Source organism: Eriocheir sinensis, unplaced genomic scaffold (assembly GCF_024679095.1).
Source record: "Eriocheir sinensis breed Jianghai 21 unplaced genomic scaffold, ASM2467909v1 Scaffold1555, whole genome shotgun sequence".
NCBI lineage: Eukaryota > Metazoa > Arthropoda > Malacostraca > Decapoda > Varunidae > Eriocheir > Eriocheir sinensis.
In genome coordinates this window covers 12,501-30,000 of record NW_026110912.1, presented here as the reverse complement: position 1 = coordinate 30,000, position 17,500 = coordinate 12,501, and the positions used below count along the sequence as shown (strand labels likewise).

The 17,500-nt window shown below is 42.0% G+C and overlaps 2 protein-coding genes across 3 annotated transcripts in view; both read right to left on the bottom strand.

Annotated features, from left to right (window-relative positions):
- LOC126990328 (peroxidase-like protein 3) overlaps positions 1-11,312 on the bottom strand; it is a 24,618-nt gene extending 13,306 nt beyond the window's left edge. The window contains exons 1-2 of one of the 2 annotated variants that reach the window (XM_050848890.1): positions 11,193-11,312; positions 6,279-6,933 (exon numbers count right to left, since the gene is read on the bottom strand). The gene's annotated coding sequence lies outside the window, so the exon portion shown is untranslated. The remainder of the gene's footprint in view (positions 1-6,278; positions 6,934-11,192) is intronic. The other variant, XM_050848891.1, reaches the window with a different exon arrangement.
- A 3,088-nt stretch (positions 11,313-14,400) lies between these two features.
- LOC126990329 (neogenin-like) overlaps positions 14,401-17,500 on the bottom strand; it is a 3,352-nt gene continuing 252 nt past the window's right edge. The window contains exons 2-5 of the mRNA XM_050848895.1: positions 17,258-17,363; positions 16,810-16,968; positions 15,424-15,629; positions 14,401-14,659 (exon numbers count right to left, since the gene is read on the bottom strand). Of these exons, the coding sequence (XP_050704852.1) occupies positions 14,492-14,659; positions 15,424-15,621 (366 nt within the window). The 5' untranslated portion in view covers positions 15,622-15,629; positions 16,810-16,968; positions 17,258-17,363 and the 3' untranslated portion in view covers positions 14,401-14,491. The remainder of the gene's footprint in view (positions 14,660-15,423; positions 15,630-16,809; positions 16,969-17,257; positions 17,364-17,500) is intronic.

The window sequence follows — 17,500 nt, the reverse complement described above, 5'->3', positions numbered from 1 at the left end:
GAATATGTGAAAATAAGGAAAGAAGAAGAAAAGGGATATGAGAAGGATATTGTGGAAAAATGCAAAGAACAGCCCAAGTTGTTTTACAGATTTATAAATGGGAAGACTAAACCGAAAGAAACAATAGAAAGACTGAGAGACGGAATGTGGAAGTCAATGACCCTAAAGGTATGGCAGAGTTATTAAATAGAAAATTCCAGCAAGTCTTTACCAAAGAAACAATCTTTATTGCGCCACAAGAGAATAAAATAGAAGTTCATATGGAAGAGATTATGGTAAACAAAGAAGAGATCCATAAATTACTGGGAGAACTAGAAGAGGAAAAGCAGTAGGACCGGATGGAGTTTCTGGGTATATTTTAAAAAATGTAGAGATGAATTAATTGTTCCAATATACGACATCATTAGATGCTCAGTAGCAACACGTAACGTGCCCAATGAGTGGAGAAGGGCTGAAGTGGTCCCCATATATAAAAGTGGAAGGAAAGATGAACCTTCAAACTACAGACCCATATCCCTGACAAGTGTTTTGTGCAAAATATGTGAGAAAATAATAAAGAAGCAGTGGACTAAATTTCTAGAAGAGCATAAGTTAATTACCAGCAAACAATATGGATTTCAAAAGGGCCGATCATGTGTTACAAACTTACTCAGTTTTTACTCAAGAGTGACAGACAGAACTCAGGAAAGGGATGGATGGGTTGATTGTATTTATCTAGATTTGAAAAAGGCCTTTGACAAAGTTCCACATACAAGACTATTATGGAAACTGGAAAATAAAGGAGGATTGAAAGGAAATATGAAAAATGGATGGCAAGCTACCTAATGGGAAGGAGATGAGAACTGTGGTCAAGGACATAAAATCAGAATGGAGAAATGTAGAAAGCGGAGTACCACAGGGTTCAGTATTAGCACCGATAATCTTCCTGGTATATGTAAATGACATGGCTGAAGGAGTTAATAGCTACATAAACCTGTTTGCTGACGACGCTAAATTACAAAAACATATAAGAAACAAAGATTGTGAAATATTGCAAGAAGACCTATACAAAATTTGGAAATGGAGTATGGATTGGGAGATGGAATTTAATGTGAAAAAATGTCATGTTATGGAAATGGGTAAAAGTGAAACAAGACCAATCTGGATATACAAAATGGGAAATGGTGAAACATTAAAAAAAGTGCATGAAGAGAGAGACCTGGGAGTAGTGATGAGGGATGATAATCAACCAGAGAGTCATATAAATCGGATCTTTAGAGACACATATAACTTGGTGAGAAATATTGGAGTAGCATTTAGCTACATGGACAAGGACATGATGAGAAGGCTAATCACTACCATGATTAGACCAAAATTAGAATATGCAGAGGTAGTGTGGTCCCCCCATAAGAAGAAGCATATAAAGAAACTAGAAAGAATACAGAGGATGGCATCTTTATTGGTCCCAGTGTTGGAGGGATTAATATACGAGGAAAGATTAAAGGAAATGAACTTAACAACACTGGAACAAAGAAGAGAAAGGGGAGACCTAATCCAAATTTATAAATTATTAAACAAAATAGATGAAGTAGATAATGAAGAACTGCTACTAACAGAAGGAAACATAAGCAGAAATACAAGAGGACACAGTAAAAATTTCAGAAAGGGAGATGCTTGAGAGACACAAGAAGTATAGCTTCCCGCAAAGAAATGTAGAGGTTTGGAACAGTCTGAGCGAGGATATAGTATCAGCGAGGAGTGTGCAAAGCTTTAAAGATAAGTTGGATAAATGCAGACACGGAGACGGGACCACACGAGCATAATGCCCAGGCCCTGTAAAACTACAACTAGGTAAATACAACTAGGTAAATACACACACACACACCTTTTTTTTGAAAATGCAAATTGGAGTGGGCTGTACAAAGCCAAAAGTACCCAAGACAAGTGGGAGGAGTTTTTAAAGCTGTACAAAGAAGCCGAGAATAGATATGTCCCTGAGGTAACCAAAAAGGATGTTGGTAAAAAGGAGAGGTTTAACAAAAGATGCGAGGCAGCTAGAAAAAGAAAGGAGGAAGCCTGGAAGGGATGGAGGAGACGAAGAAGAATCAACGCGTGGAACAATTTCAAACAAGCAAGGAATGAATATACAAAGATTAGAAGAGAAGAAAAACGGAAATATGAAAAAGATATAATCGATAAATGCAAAGACCAACCTAAATTATTTTATAGACATGTGAACGGCAAATTAAAGAATTGAGAAACAATCAATAAACTGAAATTGGATGGAACTACATATGAAGCCCCAGCAGAGATGGCAGAAGTGATGAACAACTGCTTTCATAGAGTTTTCACAAAGGAAGACGAATTCGTACAACCACCGGGCCAGGAAAGAGGAAGGGTTATGCAGGAGATACAGTTAACGGTGCAGGAGGTCAAGGAAAGCTTGAACAAGCTGGATGTAAGAAAGGCGACAGGGCCGGATGAAGTATCAGGCTGGATCCTGAAAGAATGTAGTGAGCAACTTGCAGAGAAACTGCACTCCATAACGAGCACCTCGCTGAGTGAAGGAAGGGTACCACAAGATTGGAAGAGAGCAAACATAGTACCAATTTATAAAGGAGGAGAGAGAGGACCCATTAAATTACAGACCGGTATCACTCACTAGTGTGGTTGCGAAGATATGTGAGAGGTTAGTTAAAAACAGGTGGTCGGATTTTTGGGTAAGTGAGAGAATTATCTCAGATTGCCAGTTTGGATTCAGGAGGGAGATCGTGTGTCACCAACTTGTTGTGTTACTACTCAAGGGTGACAGATTTAATGCAAGAGAGAGACGGCTGGGGGGATGGAGTGTACCTGGATTTGAAAAAGACATTTGACAAAGTACCGCACAGAAGACTAATTTGGAAAATTAAAAATAGGGGTGGAGTTGGTGATGGACTGATTAAGTGGCTGGAGGACTTCCTAACTAACAGGGAAATGAGGACAATAATCAAGGACAAGGTATCCAACTGGTGCCCAGTGAGGAGTGGGGTCACACAAGGTTTGGTGCTGGCACCAATAATGTTTGCTGTTTATATAAATGATATGGTGGAAGGAGTGACCAGCCATGTGAGATTGTTTGCAGATTATGCAAAGCTATTGAGACGAGTCAATGACGTGAAAGACTGTGAGGCATTGCAGAGGAACCTGGACAAAATATGGGAGTGGAGTGGTACATGGCAGATGGAATTCAACCTTGGGAAATGTAAAAAAATAGAGTTTGGTAGGAGCAGTAGATGTGAATATGATTATAAGATGGGAAGTGAGATAATATGCAGAGGAATGGAAGAAAAAGATTTGGGAGTGACTGTCTCAGAGTACATGTCACCGGACAAACACATCAACAGGATAAAGGGACAAACTATGAATTTGCTGAAGAACATAAGGACGGCATTTGTGTATTTGGACGAAGAGATGATGAAGAAAATAATAGTTACAATGATAAGGCCAAGGCTGGAGTATGCAGCAGTGGTCTGGTCTCCTCATGAAAAGAAGAACATAAGAAAGCTGGAAAGAGTACAGAGAATGGCAACTAAGATAACATAAGAACATAAGAACATTGGAGTCTGCAAGAGGCCGGTAGGCCTGTACGAGGCAGCTCCTCTGAACCTAAGCTCCTGTGTAGCTCCCGTGTATCTAACCCCACCTAATAATCACTGTCCATGAATTTATCCAATCTATTTTTTAATGTGACAGTTGTATTGGCACTTATAACATGACTGCTAAGCCTATTCCACTCATCCACCACCCTGTTTGTAAACCAATTTTTGCCTATGTCCCTGTTGAATCTGAATTTATCCAGTTTAAACCCATTACTTCGTGTCCTACCCAATTTTCTTACCTACAAAACCTTATGAATTTCTCCCTTATTAAAGCCCTTCATCCATTTATAAACCTCGATCATGTCTCCACGCACCCTTCGCCTTTCTAGAGAATGCAAGTTTAACTGTTTGAGTCTTTCCTCGTATGGCAAGTTTCTCAACCCCTGAATCATCTTAGTCATCCTCCTCTGCACCGATTCTAATATTTTGATATCCATTCTATAGTAAGGTGACCAGAACTGAACCACATAGTCAAGATGAGGTCTAACTAATGCTAAATATAGTTTGAGGAAGACTTCGGGGCTTCTGTTGCTTACGCTCCTTGAAATTAATCCCAGCACCCTATTTGCTCGATTTATAGTTTGAATGCATTGTGCCCTTGGATGGAGATCAGAGATAGTACCAGAACTTAAGGATCGGACTTACGAGGAGAGACTCAATAGCATGGGGCTCACAACCCTGGAGAGAAGAAGAGAAAGAGGAGACCTGATAGTGGTGTACAGGGTGGCGAGCTGGGTGGAGAATCTGGACAGAGAGGACCTGTGTGTGTGTGTGTGTGTGTGTGTGTGTGTGTGTGGAGCGAGAGAGAAACGAGAGGACATGGAAAGGAGTTGAGGGCGACCACGTGTAGGCGAGATGTGAAAAAGTTTAGCTTCCTAAACAGAAGCATTGAGGTGTGGAATGGACTGGAGGAGGAGGTGGTTTGTGCAAGAAACATTCATGATTTTAGGAAAAGTTGGATAGGAGCGGATATGGAGACGGGACAGCGCGAGCTCCTTTCCCGTATGTCACAACTAGGTAAATACAACTAGGTGGACACACACACACACACACACACACACACACACACACACACACACACACCGCTCCGGTAGCTCAATCGGTAGAGCGCTGCACTGCAAGTCTTCACGGCCAAACAGGCGGCGGTTCGAGCCCCGCTCAGGCCAGATTCTTTCCGTTGACTAGGAGTGGTTACTGTCCCCCCTTGAGCAAGGGGGATGGGGTGTGTGGTGTGTGAGGTCTTGGCAGTACCCAGAGATCGACAATAATGAGCACTTACTCACGTCGGGAGGGTACCTGCTGGCGAAAGCCAGTCCAACTCGTGATCAGGCCGTGGTGAATTACACACACACACACACACACACACACACACACACACACACACACACACACACACTATAAGGCACTCTGAATAGGGGCCCCAAAACCCCCTCCAGGCTGCCGGCACTTCCCTTGAGGCTCTGGAACAAGCACTGCAGACAGACAGACACACACACCTCACCCTTGGGACCTAAGATGACCTCCACAAACACGTGACATGACCCTCACAAACCTAACAGGACTAGTTTTTTTTATATACTTGATACTTATATTTTACCTGAAATGACACACAAACACCAATAATGTTCATAATATATATAAATGATATGCCAAAGGGTATAAAATTTTATATGAGCCTTTTTGCAGACGATGCAAAATTAATAAGGAAAGTGTAGATGGAGGAAGACTGTGAAGAACTGCAAAAAGACCTGTACAGAGTGTATAGATGGACCCAGTTATGGGAGATGGAATTTAATGCAAACAAATGCCATGTTATGGAAATGGGGAAAAGTATAAAAAGACCAAGGAAGACATACAGGATGGGAGAAGAAAACTTAAAGTTAGCACATGAAGAAAAAAGATTTGGGAGTAACGATGCAAGACACACCATCCCCAGAAAAGCACATAAACAAGTTATTTGGAGAAACCTACAGGATGATGCAAAATATAAGGGTTGGATTATAGACTTTTTAACGGAGAGAGAAATGAGAACAGTAATCAAGAGCAATAAATCAAGCTGGGCGGAAGTGACCAGTGGAGTCCTCCAAGGATCGGTGCTGGCTCCGATTATGTTTGCAATATATATAATTGACATGACAGAAGGGGTGACAAGCTATATGAATATGTTTGCTGATGATGCTAAACTAATGAGGAGGGTGGCTAATGAAGAAGACTGTGTAGCCTTGAGTCAGGATTTCGATAGAATAAGCGAATGGTCACGCAAATGGGAAATGACATTCAGTACAGAGAACTGTAGTGTGATGGAGTTTGGTAAGAGCAGTAGACGGATATTGGGGAACTACTCTCTGAGTAATGAAAGAATCATGAAAAAAACAGAAGAATAAGGATCTGGGAGTGACAATAACAGACAAGTTATCCTTTGGGAAGCATATAAATTGGATAACTGGGGAAACATACAATCTTCTTAGAAACATAAAAGCAGTATTTACATATCTAGACGAAGAGACGGTGAAGAAACTAATAACATCGGTGATACGTCCAAGACTGGAATATGCAGCGTTAGTGTGGTCACCTACATTGAAGAAAGAAATTAGAAAGTTGGAAAGAATACAGAGAGCAGCGACCAAACTATCGGAAACTTTGAGAGAACACACTTACCCCCCGGTCTCACAGACGCCGAATCACAAAAAAATCGTAGTACCTCGGGAGACAGCGTTTTCCCCGAATCACTACGAAAATTTGTTTATCTTTTCATCTCGAGGCGTTCGGTCGACCTCGAGGGCATATTCCCCGAAGTACACCAAATTATTTCCCAAAGTGCTATGACGTACTACAATATGCTACGATGTACTATGATTTCACCCTGATTTTCTCCCGAAGTACGCCGAGTTTTGGAGCCGAAGTACTACGAAGTATCACGAACCACACCAACTGTCCCGATTTGTAAGTACGAAGTACTACAATGTACGACGAACTACACCGATAACTCCGGATCTACTACGAGTTTCAAATCTCCTCCAAGAATTTGCTCCCGATTTTGAGCAAAAGACACACCCAGCATCATCATGACCAGGTTGGGGCTCTGTGTCCAAGTGGATTGGTGACGCAAGAGGGCTGGAGGAGGGGGTGTCTCCCCGGTAGCAGACGATGACCTCTTCTTGGATCGTCCCTTCACTTTCTTGGCAGGTTGTTCTTGAGTGTCTTCTTGTTGCTCATCATCATCAGGAGAGGCAGCAGCGGCAGCAGAAGACCTTTTCTTCTTGTCTTGTCCCTTCTCGTCCTTTTTTGGTCCCATTGTGATGTGACGCGACTCCTGCAAATTGGAAAAGACTGATTGATGTGCAAAATGCTTGCCTTTTAATACTCTTCCCAAATTCGTAATAGGGTAAGGTGGGGTAAGTTGCCCCCCTTAAGAGAGATTGCCTGTTGTAGCCACTATTTTTGCAATAGAATTAAAAAAAAAAAAGATCTGTTGAAAGCTTAGGCTAAGGCCTATCTATGGTATATATCATATCCACTCATTATGATTTACACCTTTCTATAATGACAATTTAAAAAAAATAATAAGGGGGGTTCTTACCCCGCATGTGGGGTAAAACGCCCACTGGGTAGGCCTTCTACCCCACTCTGGCTTACAATAATAAAACTCACAGAAACATAAGGAAAATAGTTTTTTTCACTTTATAAAAATATGATATGTATTCCCTTTTTGAAAACTATACCCTATAAATCTCTCTTGATGTGAAATATAGGAACACAGTCATATTTGTGTCTCCTAATGAACAGAATGTAAAACTAAACAATTAATTAATTTTCCAAAAGGTATCCCCTTCTTTTAGACTAGTAATATTAGACAGCTTCCCTTTCTTCTGAATTTTTGTAACAAAAGGAACATCTACTTTCATGAAAAATATATGGAACTAAATATTCAATTAATTTGATAAAATATGTCCTTTCTGTTGAATATTGATATCTGAAACAGTTAAAAACACCAACTTCCTTATAGTCTCATACTCAAAAGTGTTCACTTATGGATGCCTTTCAAAAACTTAAACAAATTATATTTAAAGCAATACTGTAATGCCTAATCAGACTGGCAGTTTTGACATACGTACAGATCTAGGCCTACTCCAATTGTACATTCCGCATGTACTCATACCTTTATACATGTCCCGAGGGAGACAAGAAGGGGTGGTGGTGTTGGGATCTTTCTTTCGAATTCTTTTAAGAAGATTCGGAGAAAAGCATCAGAAAGGTGGGATACCTTTGAATTAGTGCAAGTCATCTGTGAAATTGATAGAAGGAAATGCACCTTTATTGTGGTGTATGGACCTCCGGATACAAGAGCAGAGGTCTTTATTGATGAATTTCGCACATTTTTGGAGTCTGTGGATATGGTGAGTGCAAATGTGTTCATCTGTGGTGACTTTAATCTATGGATTGATGATCCTGAAAATTCTTCTGCCATGGCCTTCATTGAGATGATGGACAGTTTCAACCTGATTAATAAAGTGAACGAGATGACTTCTTTAGGGGGTCATGTGCTAGACTTGGTTTTCAGCGATATAGACGGTGATCTAGTGCAAGGGGGGGGTGTTGATGAAATATGTTGTATGTCCCCGGTGCATAAATTGGTAACCTTTGAAATTTCATACGTGAGGGAAGCAGTGCAGAGAAAAAAGATTACGTTCAGATTGCGAAAGAATTTTCAACCAGAAATACTGATTAACTCTGTAATACAGGAAATTACTATTAATTGTCGTGAAATCTGTGAACATGGCTCGGTGTTACGTGGAAATTGTGCTACCTGCCTGGTTAAGCTATATAATGGTTTAGCTAAAGATGAGTATAACAGCCTCTGTCCTCTGAGTGAAAAGGAGATAGTGTTGAGAGATCATGCACCTTGGTTTAATGTGGAAATACTGTGGGCAAAAAGAGAGAAGAAAAAAGAAAGACTGTGGCTTATGCAAAAAACAGATGAGGCAAGAAGAGCATACCAGGAGGCGAGAAACAAAGAAAATCGGCTTGTGATAAAACGGAAAAAGAATACTATCGGAATAAGGTTGTGGAGGCAGGGCCGAACATCAATAAATTATATAAGGTGCTTGACAGTTTGAGTGGAAACAGAAAGGTTAACAAGCTTCCGGATGGTTTCTCGGATGAAGTGCTGGCAAATAAGTTTTTAGACTTTTTTGACAAGAAAATTGAGAAAGTTATCATGAACTTTAGAGGCGACCGCGGTTACCATGGATCCGCTGTGGAAACTCCAGTCCCTGAAATAAAGTTAACAGGCTTTCAACAAGTGGATGTGGCTGTGGTGAAAACTATCATACACAGGTGAACCTGACGTACTGTGATGGTGATTCCTTGCCGATAAGTGACATCATTAAGAGTGAGAACTTTAGTGATTTATTAAATATTATGACTGTGATGGTTAACACTAGTATCGAAAACAAGACTTTCCCTGAGAGTGAGAAAGCGGCGATCGTGAAACCTATCGTTAAAGGTAAACTGGACCCACAGTGTTTAGTTCCTCTAGACCAGTATCCAACTTGACGTTTCTATCCAAGATACTTGAAAATGTGATCTTAAATCAGCTAATGGAGCATTTGCTAGTGGTGCAGGCTTTACCGGATAATGAATCTGCCTACAAGAGGCTTTACTCAACTGAAACTACTCTCTGTTTGGTGGTAAACAACTTGCTTGTGCTTATGGATGAAGGGAAGTGTGGTGTTCTGATTTTGTTAGACTTGAGTGCTGCGTTTGACACGGTGGAGCACAGTCTATTGCTTCGGGATTGTAAGAATATTGGAATTGAGGGTGGCGCGCTGGATTATCTGAGGAGTTACCTTGAGAACAGAACTTACTGTGTGCAAATAGGTAAATCGTTCTCCACTCATAAACTTTTGCAAAGAGGAGTCCCCGAGAGAAGTGTACTGGGTCCAATTTTATTGTGTTTATACTATTGGTCTTTCACATTTGCTAAGAAGGCATGAAGTTGACTTTAAACTGTATGCTGATGATACACAGTTCTATTTGTCGCTGAGTGATGTGGAAAACACTGAAGATAAGCTGAGCAGAATTATGGATGATGTCGGGAAATGGATGAATTCTAAGCAACTGAAGCTGAATGAGGATAAAACTGAATGTTTGATTGTGGGGAAGAACAAGGATGTCAGGAGGCTAGATGTTTCCACTCTTCGGATAAAAGATGACACTAGGACTGTAAAAAAGTCAGTCAAAGATTTAGGTGTGATACTTGACTGCACTCTATCATTCAAAGAACAGATCAGTCAGGTGGTGAGAACTGCAGGCTACCATCTGAGAAATATTGCATTTGTCAAGAAATACCTGGATGATAAGACCATGAAGATGCTTATATATATATATATATATATATATATATATATATATATATATATATATATATATAATCATGTAAATAGAAAGCTGGATTATTGTAACTCACTTTATTATGGCCTTCCTAAATATCTGCTGAAGAAACTACAACTTGTTATGAACAGAGCTGCAAGGCTAACAAAGGGTCTGGTGAGAGAATAACACCTGCACTTACAGACTTGCATTGGCTGCCCATCAAGGCACGCATAGTCTACAAAATATTTGTCTTGACTTATCAAGCAATGCGACTTGGTAAACCTGGATATTTGAGAAATATTCTACAGGATTTTCATTTGGACACCACCATGTCACTGAGACACAGTGCAGAACAGTATAGACTCTATGAGCCCAGGGTCAACCTGGAACTGGGTTTCAGAGCATTTGAGAAGAGTGACCCGCGGCTCTTGGATCAGTTATGTGTAAGCATGGTGGTGCAGAGAGAGTGACAAGAGAAAGGGCATTGCAAGGAAGAAGGGTGGTAGGGTCTTTGAGACAAATCATGAATGGCAGAAGTGTGAGCATGGAGGTAAAGAGGGATTTGAGAAATACAATAATAGTACCAACCCTCACATATGCAAGAGAAACGAGGGCCTGGAATGAAAGTCAGAGGTCTAGAGTGCAGGCAGTGGAAATGAGTTATTTGAGAAGTGCTTGTGGTGTGAGTAGAATGGAAGGAATGAGTAATGAAAGTGTGTACGAGAGTTTTGGAATGTGTCACGGGGGTGAAGGGAAGAAGCGTGGAGTGGTGGAAGAAGTGAAGCGACAGACTTTAAAGTGGTTTGGCCACATGGAGCAAATGAAGGAGAGTAAGATGACCAGAAGGGTGTATGTGAGTGAGATAGAGGGAGGGAATGCTAGAGGACGACCTTGAGTGAAATGGAGGGATAGGGTGCAAGAGTACGTTAGGGAGAGGGGGGAAAGATCTTTGAGAAACTTTGAGCAGGCAAGGAGGGAGTGTCTGGATAGAGATAGATGGAAACTCTGTAATGTGTGATGACTCTCATACTGGAGTGTCTGTGGGTTGTGTAAGGTTGTGTGTGGCGTCACTGGCACACTACAACGCAGCAGTGACTGGCAACAAAACACCAGCAACCAAATATTACAAAAAATACCACACAAATGACAGGACTCCCATGAGCTGCACACTGTTCAATGACTGACAAAGACACCCACCTGTGTGCTGGATGATGGAGGCGTGGTTGGGGGAGTTGCTGCGCTCACCCTTGTCAAAGTTCTTCAGCTCCAAGTGGCCGTGATGGATCCACAGGTCTGGAGGCTGGACGCCAGGCTTGTTGCTCACTGCAGCTGCCGCCAACACTGCAAGGAAGTGATGCATCTTACTAGCTGCTAAATACTACTGAGTGCTGCTGCTGTACCTCGCAGGGCTGTCCAGAGGGAGATGGAAGGGCACATGCAATCTTCAAAACAGGATGGATGTTAAAGGTATGAGGTTTGAGTTCAACAAAGCATATTTGAATTCATTTAAAGAAATAGCTCCCAGCCAGCACACTGCAAGCAATCACAAGTTAGAAACACGTGTTAGCTGCTCCACCAAGAGACACAGATATCACAAACAGAGGTCACTTGTTACCCTGCAACTATGTATAGCACAAAATGAAAGTCCATCTTGAACATTTCCTATGAACAAGTTTACCTTTTTTTTCTTTCTCTAATCTTGGCAAACTTAAGTCTTTGTGGACTATGCCCTGCAGCCTTGTTCTCCATATTACAAAGTGAATAAAAAGTTCCTGCAGTCAGTGTAAAGGATTGCTGAAATGAGTCATGGGATGAAACACACCAACAAGAAACTGTCCTGCCACCTTACACAATGCTTGGCCTGGGCTCCGCCTTGACCCGCGGCAGTACAGTGTGGTGGCCAAGAAGGCCCCCAGCTGGTCATGGCTCCTGCCACGCCAGCGATCACCAGCACAATCAGGCCTCTCGCTCCACACACCAGCCTGGGGCTCACCGATGCTCTTGTCAACAGCTGGAACACAGGAGCAGATGTATAATATATTTAACATTGGCTTAATCAATCAGTCAATCAATGGGGCCTCTGCCAGCCTGCCTCACCCAAACTATGACACCATTCTTGGGGGTTCCTCTGTGCAGGTCCCCATGCAGGCACCTTCCCCATACCATGTACCTCCCAGCAGGATCCATCAACCTGCTCTAACCCAACTTTCTGGGCACTCTTTACTAAGGATTGTCTCTTACATAAACAACCTGGTAAGCAGGGTTTACCCACATGCCCACAGAGCCAGAGGTGGCATTCACAGAGCATGCAGGTAATGGGCCTCAAGTCAGCCTCAGGGAGGGAGTGCTCCATGATGAGGGACAGTGTGGTGGGACACAACATGTGCATAACTGGGAGAACAGTGACTGATGCACCACAACACACAGCATGCAGGTAATGGGCCTCAAGTCAGCCTCAGGGAGGGAGTGCTCCATGATGAGGGACAGTGTGGTGGGACACAACATGTGCATAACTGGGAGAACAGTGACTGATGCACCACAGCAATGACGGCTCCTAAGACTAACACTTCCTTACCTGGAAGTCGTGAAGCTTTCCACGGAGGAGAATGGACCAAAACCTTTGACATTGTGAGAGTGCATCTTGTGCAAATACTTCCTTGAAGGCGTCAGTCCATGGACGGTGAGGGTGAGCCAGTCCCCCGTCACTTCCCCCATCACCCAGTCACCGACAGTTTGGTCCGTGGTGAGGAATATCACGTAGCCTGGAACAAACAAAATTACTATCTCAATAATCTTTTTTTAACCGTGTACCAGTGACAGGCAAAATTTGTGGCTTTACCGTGTAGCAGCGACGGGCCTAAATAGATGATGCATAAACTGATCACAAATGCATTGATATATATTATAAAATGGCTTGCCTGAGTGATGATTTTCTCTCTCTCTCTTTTTTTACGTCGCGGCCTATTGCGCCGGTAGGCTTCTTCCGGTGGGTCCTGATGGTCGGCCCAAGGCAGTGCTTAGAGTGGCCTTTCAGAAACATGATCCCTGCAGCTACTGGGTTAAGTGCTGCCCATAGCTCCAGTAGGCTCTTTGAGGGGCCTCTTGGATGACCCCAGCCCGGTAGTGGCTCATTCATATTGTATTTATAGTGGCTTACAGGATGTATGGTTCTTGCTTCCTGCCTGGCCCACGCTACCCACCACCATGAACTAAGTCACTGTTTATTTACTATATATCCAGGTCTTTTCCACGTCAGTGAAGGTGTGTTCCTTAACTATGTAGTCTAGTACATCACTGTGGTTTGGCACACTGACTCTTTTTATTTTTATATAATTTGAAGATGCCATCCTGGTAACCCATCAGCTCACCTGTGATCCTCCCATTGTTGCTGCAGCGGCTGCCGGGTGAAGGTGGTGGTGGACGGCTGGCCAGGAGGGCCAGGACGGTCAGGCCACCAGCAGGGTGTTGGAGGCCACCAGGCTATAGGGGACTCACGCCAAACCTGATGGGGAAAAGTGTGTGAAAAAGTGTGATTTTGGCACACCAAAACTTCAAAGTTCCCCCATCATATATATATATATATATATATATATATATATATATATATATATATATATATATATATATATATATATATATATATATATATATATATATATATATATATATATATATATATATATATATATATATATATATATATATATATATATATATATATATATATATATATATATATATATATATATATATATATATATATATATATATATCCTGGTGAGTGATTCATAAGTTTCCATAGGTTACTTTAAGTTTAAGTTTAGGCCTGTAAGTCTGAGCACAGTCAAGGATCCAGATACATACTTGTTCAGTACTTGTTTGTAGTTGGTACAGGAGCAGGTTTAGGACAGATAGAGTTGCCTGAAGTTGTCATTTTCATGACAGAATATTATATTATTACCATACAGAAGAATATCTACTTCTATTCTGTTACAGTTTGGTTGCAAACCTTGGTTGCTATTATGATACATTGCCAGCCAAGTTAGTAAAGACTAAAGGAGGCTGATTTTTTACCTAGTAAAAAACATGTCAAGTTGGCAACATTAGCGCAGGAGGATATAATAATGTAGGAATCTTTTTTTTTATACTTTGAAGAGAATAAATGAATCATTGCACATGAATAGGTTGTTTTACTTTATCATCTTTGGAGCACATCATTTAACCTATGGAATACTTTTATTCAGAAAAAAAAAATCAATGATTTAATCATTTGATTAAATCAATTTGATTAAATCATTGCCAACCCTGCTGTGCTGTTTCTAATACCATTATGTAAGGTTCATTTTTAAGTATTTGCAAAAGGTCAATGAAAAAATCAATATCTCAAACACTAATAATAGCTCACCCTATGAGTCATAATTTCTCTGTGCCTCATCACAGCAAGGATTCAGCTGTGCAGGATTTCCTTGAGAAGTGTTGCAGGACTGAGTGAATATTTACTGAAAGAAGAACGAAGGCTTCCAGCACTGTGGTCTCACCCTGATGGTCTTCACAGCAAACTCACACACTGTTGATGGCTTGAGGCTGTCAATGAGGCAGGTCACATCCGTGGCGTTGACGTAGCGGCTGGAGGATGAGGACGAGAAGGTGGTGCAGCTGTTGTACTGCAGGAGTCAAAGGTCAGTATTAACAGGGAGTCAGGTACAAGGACGGAGGGAAAACATAAGAAAGGTCACTGGATGAAGGACTGGCTTGTGAAATGAGACATGAATGACAGGAGGATAGGAAGGGTGTGAGGGAGTGCTTGCAGGAAGAAGAGGATGTGTAAGTGAAGGATAAGGATGTATGAGGGAGGATATGAGGTGTATAAGGGACTGTTTGCAGGAAAAAGAGGATGCATGAGTTATGGATAAGGATGTGTGAGGTGGACGTGAGGTGAATAAGTGAGTTTGCTGGGACGAGAGTATGAGTAAGTAATGGATAAGGATATAGAGAGGAAGATATGAGGTGAATGAGGGGCGGCTGTTTGTAGGAGGGAGAAGGATGCAAGTTACGAATAAGGATGTGGAGAGGTGGATATGAGGCGAATAAGGGAGTGTGTGCAGGGAAACAAGAATGTGTAAGTGGTGAATAAGTTCCTTGACAAATGACTAACTTTTCCGCTGCTGTGTTGATGCAAGTGGCAAGTCGTGACACAGTGCACAAAGAACATGAGATAAAACATATATTTTCCAGCTGATGACTGCCCTCCCTGAAGCAGCCCAGCAACACTACCCAAAACTGACCTCTTTTGACCTCCCATTCTTCATGCTTGTGTTTGGAACGGCATCTAGTGGCCTTTTAATTGTTGTTTAATTTGTTTACCTTGAGTTGCCTCCCTTGAAAAAAAAAATAATAATAATAATAAATAAATAAATAAATAAATCACCTGGTTCTGGCTCAGCATGGTGTCCGCCCACTGCAGCACCACGGTGAAGGGCGTCAGCACCACGGCCTTCACCCACACCGCCGGGTCCAGCGTGGGTGCCACCACCTCCTCCTCCTCTGGCTGGGTGCGGACTTGCTGGTACACCGGTTGCCCGTCACCCACGTTGTTGAAGGCTCGCAGGCTTATCACAAACTCCATGTTGGGTTCTGAGGAGATGGAGAACTTGTTATGGACCTAATCGTAACAATACAACAATGTTGTCACGACCCTTAACCCGTCCGCTGCGATTGGCACGGATTTTGCCTTCACTTGTAGCCTGGTAACATAGTCCCAGGTCTTTCTCTCGCTGTCTGTGGTGGATAGTGGAGTGTTTCCCATGTGGTATTGGTGTGCTGGATATCCCCTCCCAAGGTGCAGGACTACACTTTTCTTCACTGAACTGTAGCCACGGACACTTTTTGTTCCATTCCTGTAGCTTGGCGAGGTCTGCTGCTAGGAAATCCGCAGTCAAGGGGTTAAACTGGGCAGAACAGATAACAAATAAGATAGACTAACAGACAACAGGTAGAAAGACAGATAACAGGCCACAGATAACCAATGAATAACCTGACTAACATTATGACCACCCAGGAAATATCTGAGAGTTCAGGGCAGACAGAGGAATGAGCCTGAACGATGATGAGTCTGAAAATGGCAACTCAGAATACCACCTCCTTTCCCTCAATAATTGCTCTCATGGTCCAGGGTCTTCACAATATGGAGAGCTAACTTTATGATGGTGTGTAAATACTTTTCTGTGTGTGTTTGTGTGTGTGTGTGTGTGTGTGTGTGTGTGTGTGAAATGTTAACAGACTCAATAAATGTTTAACTATGATCTACTTAGCAAGATCTCTACCTTCACTTTACTTTGCTTAAATGAAAACTTGTTATGGACTCCATCATCATTTTTTTGGGGGGGGTGAATGTAATGTTAACTCCAGACTCAATAAATGGTTAACTATGATATCATTTAACCCATTGACTGTGGATTTCCTACCAGAAGACCTCACCAAGCTATAGAAATGGATCAAAATGTTTCTACTAAAATTCAGTGAAGAAAAATGTAAAGTCCTGCACCTGGGGAAGGGATATCCAGCACACCAATACCACATGGGAAACACTCCACTGTCCACCAGAGAGGCAGAGAAAGGTTACCAGACTAACAGTGAGGGCAAATCCGTGCCAATCGCATTTGACAGGCTAACAAAATCTTTACCTTCTCTTGGCTCAACACAAATGTAGAAGTGGCTAATTCAAAATCCCTGTCTTGTGGAGAATCACACTGCAGGTCTGCATACTACTTGGCCAGAAAATGGAGAATTAGTCACAAATGATCATCTTACACACCCAGCTTATCAATGATGTAACCGTGCTGCTTGCTGTCCACGATCTTGGAGTAGATGTCCGCCACGCCTTGGTCCCAGGCAATGGTGTAGCCGCACAGCAGCACATTGTGCTGTGCGGGGGGCTGCCAACACACCCTGATGTGGTCAGTCAGCGCCACGGCTGTAATGGACCACAAGACACTACAGATAACACAGTGACTCCACCATCATGATCACTATGTAGGTTTTATCATGGCTTCCAAACATGAATATTTTGTACCATGAAAACAAAATTATACAAATGTATTGTACCTGTAAGTTATCCTAAATTCTATGCACAACACATATATTAGGTTTATACTGTTTGTTGGGAATTAAGAATGTAAGTGATGGATAAGGAGGTAGGAGGTAGGAGGGACAATTTGAAGGGGACAGAGGATGTAAATCACAACACTGAGGGAAACACTCACCCTTCAGACCAACTGGCTTGTCTGGGACCCTGTTTTCATGGAGGTCATTGGTGAGGTCCCTGCCAGGGTGGACTAAGTGTATGGGCAGTGCCGATGACCGTGAGTGCTGCAAGATGGAAATGGAAAATGAAAATGAGGAGCTGTTAGCATATTCTCAACATGGAAAAATTCCACTTACATTAAAATTTACTCTGTTGAAATGAAATGGGAAAAGTATATTTGTCCCCTTGAATGTGCATTTCC